Source organism: Rattus norvegicus, chromosome 15, assembly GCF_036323735.1.
Source record: "Rattus norvegicus strain BN/NHsdMcwi chromosome 15, GRCr8, whole genome shotgun sequence".
Taxonomy (NCBI): Eukaryota; Metazoa; Chordata; class Mammalia; order Rodentia; family Muridae; genus Rattus; species Rattus norvegicus.
In genome coordinates this window covers 23435869-23448747 of record NC_086033.1, presented here as the reverse complement: position 1 = coordinate 23448747, position 12879 = coordinate 23435869, and the positions used below count along the sequence as shown (strand labels likewise).

At 40.7% G+C, this 12879-nt stretch overlaps 1 protein-coding gene across 50 annotated transcripts in view; it reads right to left on the bottom strand.

Moving 5' to 3' along the window:
- Ktn1 (kinectin 1) overlaps positions 1-12879 on the bottom strand; it is a 92492-nt gene that overhangs the window by 36314 nt on the left and 43299 nt on the right. For 18 of the 50 annotated variants that reach the window (XM_063274787.1, XM_063274788.1, XM_039093802.2 and 15 more), the window contains exons 18-26: positions 12756-12824; positions 6744-6778; positions 6252-6342; positions 5651-5719; positions 4336-4373; positions 3411-3501; positions 1980-2017; positions 1212-1290; positions 511-548 (exon numbers count right to left, since the gene is read on the bottom strand). In XM_063274787.1, coding sequence (XP_063130857.1) covers positions 511-548; positions 1212-1290; positions 1980-2017; positions 3411-3501; positions 4336-4373; positions 5651-5719; positions 6252-6342; positions 6744-6778; positions 12756-12824 — 548 coding nt within the window. Of the gene's footprint in view, positions 1-506; positions 549-1211; positions 1291-1979; positions 2018-3198; positions 3268-3410; positions 3502-4335; positions 4374-5635; positions 5720-6251; positions 6343-6743; positions 6779-12755; positions 12825-12879 lie in introns of those variants that run through there. The other 32 variants (XM_063274792.1, XM_063274785.1, XM_063274786.1 and 29 more) reach the window with 4 other exon arrangements.

Below are 12879 nucleotides of genomic sequence, written 5' to 3'. Positions count from 1 at the left end.
AGCCTGGGCAACAAAATGAGACTCTGTTTTTAAAAAAGGCTTTTGCAGAATTAAAAGCATACTGCTGTAGTGAGTGCCTGAGAAAACAGGCCTCTGTGGTGCTAACTGGTGATGTTCTTATCACTCAGCACAGAACTAACCTGATGAGATCCATGTTTTCGTTAAGCAAGTATAATTATACTATGTCCATGACTTGTTATGGCTGTGATTATCCCTGATTATATGGAAGTCAACTGATTTCCTCTTTATAGTAATTGAATAATTTGAAAAAAAAAGTCTGTATTTGCAGAAAAACTACTGGAGGAAATAGGCAAGTCTTTACATGTTCTAAAGCATCGAAAGTGAAGGGGTCTCTGCTTTATCACACAACAAACAGAAATTTCTCTTGTTTGTCTCTCCACTATAACTAATACTTAGCCATGAAGTCAACGGCCTTTTAGAGACCCATATAAGTGAATGGTCAGCACATTCTGACACGCTTCATCAAAATGCTAGTAAAAATATACTTACACATTTTCGAGTTCTTCAAATCGTGGTGTCGAACACACCTAACAAACAGATTCACGTTTTTAATGTTAGCATTAAAACACATCAGGTATTATAAACAGGGAGAGCCACCCAACCAGAAAATAAAAATATAGTTGGGCGGGAAATTTAAGACTAGGTTGCTTATTAAAAAAAATGAAATTCTTTCCCTTTTTGTCTTTGCCTGGTTTTTTGAAACAGGAGCTCATGATGTAGCTTAGACAGGCCTCAGGCCCACAGGGATCCTTTTACTTCAGCATCCCAAAATGAAAGAGTTTTCCTCATCGAACCTAACTATTAAAGTGTCTTTTGAAGAAGCACAGATAAACAGTTAAACATAAGCCTGGAGTGCACCTGACAGAGGAGGGAAAAGGAAGTGTGTGTACTACTAGCCGGACAACCAGCCATTAGACACGGTTAGACAGTGATAAAGTTTACTTGAACACCGATAACTAAACCATGGCACAAGAGACACAGACCTTCTTACTTTCTAGAGCACCACACAGAATGGCGACTGCTTAAAAAGCACACTGCCATCTGTTTACACTGGCCAATTATGCTGCACTACCTCCTGAACCAACACAAGCCTTCAAAGATTCGTTTTCTTCCTCAGTATCCTAAAAAGAACAGATGTGGACTGGTACTTGGAGATCAGAGCTGCTTTCCCCGAGTTTTGAGTGTCTCACCTGTGTGCACTTCTCTCTCCCTGTCAGGTCTTCTAAAGCAGCCTTCATACTGTCCACCTGTTCCTCCTTGCCTCTTAGTCTGACAAGACAGAAACATTTCACATGATTATAAAGAGCAAAGTGCTGAAGACCTGAAATATCTCAAGAGTTCTCTTACAGCCTAAGTCCACTGGACTACTCCAGAAATAAGTACTTCTACGCGTCATCTTTTTTTTTTTTTTTTCCCAGAGCTGGGAACCCGAACCCAGGGCCTTGCGCTTGCTAGGCAAGTGCTCTACCACTGAGCTAAATCCCCAACCTCTCTACGCGTCATCTTAATAGAAAGACAAACAAGATTTGAAACAGCGATTAAAGTCACCTATCACTGAACAGACACTGACTAAATTCCTGTAGCTCTACCCTATGCCGTCCCTTCTAGGCAGCATCAGTAACTCACAGCTCAGGGAAACGGCTTAGGTGTCAAACGCACAGCAGGTTTCACACGTCATTAATAAGCAAGAAGCAGCATGTTCAACTACAGCAGACTGAGAAATAAATCAAACAATGGTAGTTCTCATGCCCTCTCCTTCCCATGAAACAAACAAAAGTACCCTAGCAGTTGTCAAAATATAATGAGAACCAAAAGGACTTTTTAAAAACCTAAAATCTTTTGAAACAACTTGGTATTTTCCAGAACACTGAAATTAAATGTAAAAAAGCCATAATTTTCATTCAATTTAACTTGTAGGGAAGAGATATTTCTAGGAAAATGAAGCAAATGTCACTCACAGGTTCTGCAGCTCCTGGACTTGAGAAGTTACGGACAACTGAAAGACAAAGTACAGAGGAAGCAGTTCACTAGCCTCCCTTAACCGTATCGAGTTTTAGAGTGTGCACGTTTTCCAAAACATGAAAGCCCAAGCTGAACTGTTCGTGCCAAAGTGAGATGTGTTTGCCATTTCACCTCCTCTCTTTCTAGTGACAGTAAAAATAACAAGGAAGGGTCAAGGTTGGGAAGATGGTCTGCATAAGGTGGTATTTCTACAGGTGAGAACGGGAGGCTTCATTCAGTAACACCTGCACTACAGTGGTCTAATGTCTTCCTTAATTTCCTGTTTATGTATGTATCTACTTATGATGTTGTATGTCTTAAACGTGTGGGTGCACATGTGCATACAAATGTGCAGAGGCCAGAGGTTAATATTGTGGATCTAGACTCTTCCATTGTTCCTCACCTTATGTGTGTTAGGAGACAAGACCTCACTGAACCTGAAGCCCTCTGACCTGGCTAACCTAGCTGGCCAGTGAGGCCCTAAGCCCATCCTGTGTCTCCTCCCTCCCTGCTCAGGTTCCAGCTGCCTGCTGCCAGCTCTGCCCTTCACACAGGAACTGGGCATCTGAACCCCATGCTGGGACAGTGGGCACTCGCCCTGTTGAGCCCTCGCCTCAGCGCTCAGTAAGTCAGAGGCGATCTAGCATTTGTCCCGCTCCCTCTCAGCCTTGTTTCACAGGTCAGCTCTTTGAGGAGCCTCTTCTGAGGTATCAGTCACTGAGCACACTAGCTCCAACCCAGTCAGGGCTTTGATGAGGGCTGCAATCTTAATCCAATGGATGAACAAATCGTCTCTCCCATTTAAATGAAGACTTGTCAGACTAAATCTCATAAAACCCATCTACCGAATAAATCTGTCTACTTCTAAGATCTCCAAGGAAACTTATTTTTTCTGCAGTCACAGGATGAATACACTCTGTAACAACACATTCTGATCCATGCAGCTTGTGTTCTGTGTTCTGCATTTTTTAAACTGACTAAAATAAACATTAATAAAGAAAACTTTTTCTAGATAGGGGCTTAGTGAAAGGTTTAAAAACAAATATAAACAAATATACTTGTAGCAAACTACTAAAGAATTATTTTCTAAATAACAAGGGAAACAAGATTTTTAAGGCGCTCACAAATAACATATACACAAACACATCTGTCATGCTGTGGCTCTGGGATTTTTACCTGGTGAGCTTTTTCAAGCTGGGCATTTCCTATTTCTTCTTTTAGAATCTCTATTTCCTGTTTCAAAGCCTTGACAATGATAAAACAGACAAGATTGGACAATGGAAAACACACTGAGTCGACAAAGAATACAACATACAAACACATGAAATCAAATGGTTTAACTCAAGCTGATGAACAGAAAGGCCAGAGAGTGTTCCCTCCCCTAATACCTGAACAGTCTTCTCCTTATTAGCAACTTTGAGAAGTTCGACTTCTAGGAGCTCTTCCACAGACTTGATCTGTCCATCTTTCTCATGGATCCTTAAATAAAGAAATCAAGTGTTAACCTGACAAGAAATCGCTGAGATCCACGAACTGAGCATAAAGATAGCACACATCATGGATGTAAAGTGAGACAGTGACTCAACTTCAGACAAAAGCAGAGAAATACCCAAAGCTCCTGCTCCATGCAAATTTAATGAGCAACTACTAAGTCTGTGCATACGAGGAGTGCGGTGCACGTCAAAAGCACACAGCCAGTCTACAATTGAACCATGAATACCAACACTAGGAGGAACTGAGTTCCGTTCAATAACTGGATTACAGAATTCTAAGCTTACTATACAAGATGGCGTCAAAGCTGACAGGTACTTCAAGGGGAATACACATGCAGGAAACTGATCTCTGTGCAACATGAACTCATCTGTAATAGCTTCTACTAAACACAAAATTAACACTCTGATGCCACATAAAAATAGAATCAATTATGAAAATGGATTTTTAAAAAGATAAAGATAAAAATCTTTGAATTTTGGAAGCACAGCTAATCTCCCTTAGTCCACTGACCCCTGTGTGGTATACACTGATGTCTCAGCACTCAGGAAGGGGAGGACGGAGCGTCAGGACGTAAGACGCAGTCCCAGTACTCAGGAAAACCTTGGGAAGGCGGCATTAGAAGGGAGGGAGAGGAGGGGGAAGTGGGAAGAAGTAGAGAGAAGTGATGTGTGCAAGTTCTAGAGAGACAGACAGACGGATGGATGGATGGATGGGGTATAGTGTATGTCAGCTCTCCCAAATAAATGGTACACTCCATCTAATTATACTAAGAAAACAAGCCAAAATAAAAACCTAATTTATAACAATGTTATCACTTACACTTTCTTAAGATCTTCAATTAAAGACACAAAAGGAACCTAGAAACACACAAAAAAAGATGTACTATTTGTTACTTTTTAAAACTGTGTGACAGAAATAGAAATGCATAATCCCAAGTTTGTTAGGATAAAAATCAAAAACCCAGAAAAAGATTTTTTTTTTTTCCTTTTCTTTTTTTCCAGAGCTGGGGACTGAACCCAGGGCCTTGCGCTTCCTAGGCAAGCGCTCTACCACTGAGCTAAATCCCCAACACAAGAGATTTATTTTATGTATGTGAGTACACTGTAACTGTCTTCAGACACACCAGAAGAGGGCATTGGATCTGATTACAGATGGTTGTGAGCCACCATGTGGTTACTGGGAATTAAACTCAGGACCTCTGGGAGAGCAGCCAGTGCTCTTTTAACCAATGAGGCATCTCTCCAGCCCCCTCTAGATTTCATTAGTGTCATAATGGTGAAAAGGAATAGCATCTTGAAAGTAAGCAGGTGAGACTACCTGTAAGTCCAGGCAATAATCATTAGACAAATGTTCAAGTTATTTAATTATTAATTCTAACCAGGGGAGAAATTACTTCTAAGGAATTGCTTCATTTCACGTAGCCTTTTTTTTGCCATTGAGACTCAATTTGTATGTGTAGTCAAAACCTTTCATTACTGTATTTTTAAACAAGAAAGAATGGCCAGCATGGCGCTGTGCAAGCCTGATGGCCTGACTGAGTTCAATCCTACATAACTATGGAAGTAGAAGGCAGAGTCATTCCTAAGTTGTCCTGTGTCATCTACAGGACAGCCCATGGTACATGTGGACCTCATTCATCCTACACACAGCAACACAGTAATAAATGTTTAGAACGTAAAAAAAGAACATTGGGCTAAAGAGAAGGCTCAGGAGCTGAAATCACTCGATACTCTTTCAGAGGACCCAGGTGCAGTACCCAGCAAGCCACATCACAACTCACAATCATCTTCAAATTCCAGACCCAGGGAATTTGATGTCCTCTTCTGGTCTCTGTGGGCAACGTATGTATACGTGATACACAGGCATATATGCAGGAAAACATTCATACACATAACATATAAGTAAGTTTAAGTAGATAAAGAAAAACAAAAAGAATGAAATTTTATTTGGAGTAGTTCACAGAATGCCAAACCTAGCATACAAATAGTTTTGAACTGAATGCTACTCAAGTCAGTAATCATTCATTAATTAAGTTTAATTGAAAATTCAGCCTTGAAAAGAAACACCTTGGATGCCAGCTCCTCCCACTGTGAGAAGAACCGGTAGGATCAACACATACCAACACATACGCTACCTGATCCATCTGCTTAGCCTTTAACTCTTGAACTTCCTTCGTCAGACTTGAGTTTTCCGTTCTTATGGCCTTTTTTCAAAAACATAGAAGCACAACACACTTTTATTCCTGAAGCACTAGCTAGTTCAAATTAAGCTAGCCCACTCTTCCTCCCCTGCCCCTTTCCCTATAACCTTTATAATTAGTCAATCATTTTGTAACTCAATTATCACTAGACATTTCAACAGAAATGCTGACATCCTGAAAGACAGTCTGTCGTTTGTCGGTTAAGCCACAACAGTTATAAATTCAATTACAACTCTTAATTTACTTTCCCAAAAGGCAGTGTTACTTCAGAAAAGGCGGGCAGTGAGGATCACTGCTTACAATCTGAACATGGTTCCAGGAGGAACAGGCATGCTACCAACTATGACAGTCTCTACCTGACTGCGGCAGTGAACACTATAATCATCCTCACAGCTCCAATTTCCAAAGAACTATCATTTAAATCAAACGAAAACCATATAACTTAGACACAAGCACCCAGCTGTGGAAACAAGCCCCTGAAGCCTTTCCAGACTGACAGAGGAAGCACAAAGGCACAATGGACAAAATGCCTTACGTTCAGCTCCTCCTCCCTGGTGGCCACCTGAATGAGTCCAGTTTCTAGTAACTCTTCCACAGTCCTTAACTTCTCATCTTTTTCTTGAATGCTGTAATTATAAATTTAAAGCATACATATGAACGACTTGGTCAAGGTAAATATTATTCCTAAGTATTTTACATGGATCAATCCCTCTGTCCCCCATTTATTATGAAACCTTAATTCTAGAAAGCTTTCTCAGGATCTCAATCATGGAGTTAGAGTGAACTCAAGAGTAAGTAAAATCTGCACAGGTAATGTGTGGGCTGACTGCAGCCTGAACAAGTCAGTCACTGTCAAATGACACCCACAAACAATCCATAGGGTAACCCCGGCTGACCCACAGCCCACCAGGCTCTTGTCTAGCAGAAAGTACCAATAGTACTTTAAGAACCAGATTACTACCACTACCAATTCTGCTACCAAATTTGAGGGGAATGAATCACCAAATATAAAAAATTAAACTCTTACCACTTTTTCATTTGTTCCACCACATCTTTATTAGGCTAAAAACAAAAACATCAAGAAATGTTTAACTCTACCAAGTTTGCATAAGATAAAAATTAGTTTAGAAAAAGAACTCTGTGGAAAGAGTTTAGGATTCTAAATAGTCTCAAAATTTAGTCCTTACTTGAGAGAACTGCTTAAGTTTAATTTTTTTTTTATTCAAAAGAGAGCAAAAAGAACATCAACATACAAGAAACAAGAGGAAAATGGCACCAGCAAAACTGACTCACTCGTGCTGCAACTCTGAATTTAAGTCACCTACAAGACTCTGTAGTCACCTAGAAGACGGGAAAGTTTCTTCAAAAATACAAATTTTACAACTTTAAGGCATGAAGTCACGGGCTGGAGAGATGGTTCAATGGTTAAAGAGCATTTACTGTTCTTCCAGAGGTCCTGAGTTCAATTCCCAGCAACCACATGGTGGCTCACAACCATCTGTAATGGGATCTGATGCCCTCTTCTGGTGTGTCTGAAGACAGTGACAGTGTACTCATATACATAAAATAAATAGATAAATCTTTAAAAAAAAAAAAACATGAAGTCACAAAAGGCCTTATCCTTTTTTCAATTGATTTTCTCCTACACTGAAGTCCGATATAAAGATTTATTTATTTACTATATATGAGTACATTGTGGCTGTCCTCAGACACACCAGAAGAGGGCATCAGATTCCATTACAGGTGATTGTGAGTCACCATGTGGTTGCTGGGAATTGAACTCAGGACCTCTGGAAGAGCAGCCAGTGCTCTTAACCACTGAGCCATCTCTCCAGCCCTGAAGTCCAATATAAACACAATTGCATAAATCTTGTTTATAGTCCAATGGATTTCAAGCATGACGACATTATGAAAGTGCTACTAGACCAACACAGAGACTATATTAAAAGTGCCAGTGCACTGCAGAAGCAGGGACACGAATACAGCTCCTTATGAAGCACAGAAAACAACATGGAAACTGACCATGCCCTCCACCCTTGGCCCTAGAACCCCCCCCCCCCCCCCGACCTGTGCTGACACACAGAATCACCAGGGTAACTGTAACTGGAAGCTAAGACTTTGTCCTCAGCATCCTAAGACCTTCAGACAGTTCAGTACTCTAGGTGTGGGTTCTTCTGGCCACACTTCATGAACCAATTTCCTATTCCTGTTATATTCTGATTTGTCTTACCCTGTCTCCTTTTAATCTTTTCTCAGAAAAAACCCTAAAGCTTCCGTTGTCAAATCTTCCGTCTTCCCAAGTCAAAGCTGGTCCTTCACTTCAATGCACACCTTGCAGTCCTCAGCTTCACTCATCTCAAACATCATCATGCCCGTACTCTGTGTCTGCAGATCACACACGGGTAGAGTGCCCCAATGAGGAAAACTGTCCCATCATAAAAAAGGAGCGAAGAAATTCCCAAAACATATTTCATCACCCTGACAGTATACAAATAACTCATATAGACGTTGCTTTTTTTTTTTTTTTTCTTTTTTCCGGAGCTGGGGACCGAACCCAGGGCCTTGTGCTTGCTGGGCAAGCGCTCTACCACTGAGCTAAATCCCCAACCCTAGATGTTGCTTTTTATAAACGTAAACGCTCATGCAGTTTTTAATCTGTATGTGCTTCGCATCTCAAAGCCCAGCTCACTGGTACCATCACTGTCTACTTGTCCTGTGCTTTCCACTCAAGCCTCTGCGTCTCTGACTCCTGAATCCCAGCGGCTGTTACCATGGTGACTTTTCTTAGATGTAGAGTACAGGTTTGTCCATTCCTTCAATGTTCCTCAGTGTTAGATCAGGGTCACAAGCCTTACACAACAAACCAAGCTTCCGAGTTAGACCTAGGAAACATTTCGCCGGCCCCTACACCCTACTCTGCACTGATGAAATATCTCGGATGTTCTGAATGTATGTCAATTCTGTGGCACACCACCAAGCTACTGAAGTTTGCTCTTAGCCAGAACTGCCCCTCGCTGTTTGGCAAATTGTTGGATAAATTGTCCCTGGTGTCACCCACCACTCTTCAAACAAAATCTAACTGCAAACATATACACAGTTCAAGAATTCAGATCATCACACTTTGCTACTTATCCACGTAGAATCAAGTCTCATTCACCTCCAGAGCCTCAGCAAAGAAGGAAATACCTAACGCAGACCCGACACACACTCGAACGCCATTTCCCTGCTGGTCACGTTTAGGTAAGTGCTCTGCTTCTTCAAATCGAAAACTGGCCGATGTTTTCCCTTTCCTACACCGTACCAACCTAATCCAATACTAGGACTTCTTCCAGGATGATAAACCTAAATCTTCATAATTCAGTATGATCAGGAAGAGGTGTCAGGCAAAGAGAAGCAATTTTCCACAATTTTTATTGAGTAACCCTGATGATAGACTAAGTCTACTGGAGCAAAAATAAAGGCATCCTGCGCTCAGCTATCAGGCCAGCACGCCATGTCCAGCCATGGGGTGTTTATGCTCATAAGCAGGGTCCTGCTGGTCTTCCTAAGGCATTATCCAGTGACCATCAAACCTGCACACGGTCGGCCTCCTTTCACTTGGTGTCAAGGACATTCTCACACCTGAGGACTCTGCTCTTTACTCTTCCTATACCTGAACAACCTGGCAACATTACCAGTTTCTGTTTTAGTAAGGTAATCATAATAAAAGCATATAGCAAGAGAGCTAAAATTTTTACATCACAAACCTGTTCTCTCGTAACTGTCATTAGGAACTCAAACTGCTCTATAGGAAAGAGGAGGTTAGAGAAAGACGGAAATGAAAAGGAAACGTAGGTACACTAACTTTTTCTCTGATTTCACCATCACTAACAAGAAAACGGTGACTACAGAAAAAGTCAAAGAGTAAGGCTGGCAAGATGGCCCCGGAAGTAGCCGTGCCTGTTGCCAAGGCTGATGACCAGAGTTGCAGCCTGGAGGACCCACACAGTGGAGGAAGAGAACGGACTCTAAACCACACTGCAGGCTGTCCTCTGACCTCCACACACCAAAAATATGTACATAATATAAGTAGCTAAAGGAACAATCAGAAGAAAAGTACAAAGTTTTTTGATTTGCTATGACAAAAGGTCTCAGGCACGACTCAAACCTATGTAAGTCATCCATGTGCCTTTTATTTTATTTTTCGTCCTAAATTAGAACACATTTAGGAATTACCCAATAGCAGGTCAAAATTAGTCCCAGAAAAAGGACTTTCCCATCTCCTTGATTTTTTTTCTTCTTGTTTAAAACTTGTTTATTATATAGAAGTACACTATACCTGTCTTCAGACACACCAGAAGAGGGCATCAGATCCCATTACAGATGGTTGTGAGCCACCATGTGGTTGCTGGGAATTGAACTCAGGACCTCTGGAAGAGCAGTCGGTGCTCTTAACCACTGAGCCATCTCTCCAGGCCCTCCTTGACTGTTTTAAGTAGAAAATTGTGTCTACAAAAATTTATTCAGAACATAAAAACTCTACGCCATACTACTGAAAGTCACTAACAGAACATCTAGCGTTTACAAAATATCACATAGATTATGTATCAAAAAAGGAAAAAAGGAGAATTTTTCAAAATAATTATTTCCACAAGTATGAGTGAAATTTTACGTAAAACAACAGAAGAGCATATTTCAAAGCATCACAGGCTCCAGAGGGGAAACGTTAGGCTAGTTTCTAGCAATTATGCAAGAGTGGAAAACGTAAGTATGGAAGAAAACAGAAGTTTACAAAGTTGTTTCCTTTTTTTCTATTGACAAACATTTTGTTAAAATGTTAAGTATTTTGATAAATATAACCAAATGCGTTTCGTTTTCATTTCCTTGTTTATATTTCATTTGAAGCCCTGTAAGATGAATGGGGTCTTAAAGGTTCAGATCTTTAGTCATAAGATGGTTCAATGGGTAGGGTGCTTGCCTTTATGACCTGATGGCCTGATCTTAATCCACAGAAACTGCATGGTGAACCCATACCAACAACGCACGCACGCAAATGCATGCATGCACACTCAGAGAGACACAGGAGCACACTCACGCACCCATGCACGCACACACGCACACACCCGCACACACCTTCTCCCTCCCTCCCTCCCTCCCTCTCTCACATACACACACAGATACAAACTCATGTACACTCTCCATCTCTCTCACACACACACCCCTATATAAATTAATGTTTTTAAAAATAAAATGAAATAGATTCAGATTTTCTCTTCAAATGCAGGCATATCCATATCCAGAGCCAAAAAAGTTAAAAACATTGAAATTGTTCTTCTTTAGAAGACCCTTATACTTTTAGACATTTGTTTTACCCACATAGAGGTAACTTTAAATTTGTTTTAGTTTATGTATTGAAATCTCTGGTAGTTAATACATAAAAACTGCATGCTATTTCTCCAGGTTAAGGATTAATAGACAAAGAAAAACTACCACACTTTATTAACCTAGTCCACCAAGGTACATGTCTGGAGAAAACATTTTTAACAGTAAAAGTTAATAACACTGGGCTGGAGAGATGGCTCAGGGGTTAAGAGCACTGACTGCTCTTCCAGAGGTCCTAAGTTCAATTCCCAGCACCCACACGGTGGCTCACAACCATCTGAAATGGGATCTGATGCCCTCTTCTGGTATGTCTGAAGACAGCTACAGTATACTCACATACATGAAATAAGTAAATAAATCTTAAAACAATAAATAAAAATACTGCCATCAAAACTGTTGCTAAAGGCTACAACAGACACTCAAGTTTCAAAGATGGTCGCTTGAACTTGGGTTCCAATAGCTTTTGGAGCGCTTTATCATTCGTAGTCTATATTGCAACAAAGGAGAATATTTACATTTTCTCCATGCTAGTTTACGCATATACAAAGTAATAAAAATTACACACAGTATTGCATTTCACAGAAGGGAAGGGGAAACAAGCTGACAAACTAAAGTTAACAAGTACTTCAAACAACAGCTCTTTACACCAATAATATACTTGTTGAATTGTGAATTTTAAAACCAAGAATGAAAGCATCTCTGAAGGACGTGCTGTCATTTCCAAAAGGTCTCTAAAACTTACTGAGGAAAACAAGCAGTTTATATTCTAACGGAGCATGCAACAGCAGAAATTATACACTGCCGTGTTCTAAAATTTCCTACATTGGTTTACTTATTTGTTGAGAGAGCATGTGTGATTTTGTATGTGCGAGTGGATGTGGATGTCAGAAAAAAGCTGTGGGAGGTGGTCCTCTCCTTCCATTACGTGGTTCCCAGAAATCACTCTCAGGAGGATTGGTAGGAAATAACTTTACCTGCAGAGCCATCTGGCCAGTCAGCTTTCTAACAGCGTGACTTGAAAGAATCATGTGAGAAAAATGTAAAGGCAACACGGTGGTAGTCCCAGGGAAAAGACACAACTAGATGTGGCTTACGAAGAAGTGCCAGTCAAGGCTGCTATAGCTTTACTGGCTTGCAAGGGTGAGTGAGTGAGTGCGTGAGTGAGTGGGTGGGTGAGCGAGCGTGCATGTGTGCGTATGCATATGTAATCATTATCATATATACGCACAATTAGAATATAGATATATATTCTTTGAAAATTATTTAGATGTAGGCTATGTGCAAAGCACTAGACTAAGCAATATATCCAAGTTTTGTTCAAATCTGAGAAATCCTTAAATAAAATCGTGGTGAGACTGAGGAGGAGGAGTTTGAAACCAACTTTGAGGCACACCTAAGTTTCAAACCATTCTTCTTTTCAAAAACCATACTGCCTGTAAGGGTAAGGTTCCAAAAACAGGTAGGTTTTTTTTTCCCTTTTCCTTGTTTTCTACAAAATGTTAATGAGAAGATTAACGCCTGCCTCTTCTCAGAGATGCAGAACTTTGAAGCATAAAGAGGACGGGGTGGTTAGAAGACACACCTAACTTTAAGCACACTCTCTCAATCGGCTGAGCTCCGCTCAGACCCTCTCGCACTTGGGCTGTTTCCACACGAGTGAGCGAACGAGAAACCTCACCTGCTCAGAGACCACGGCCTGCAGCTTCTGAACTTCTAGCTGTAACGCCTTATTCTGGTCATTCAGAATCTGGAAGAAAGAATCCCAAGTCACTACTTGCTAAGAAAGAAAAAGGCAATAATGT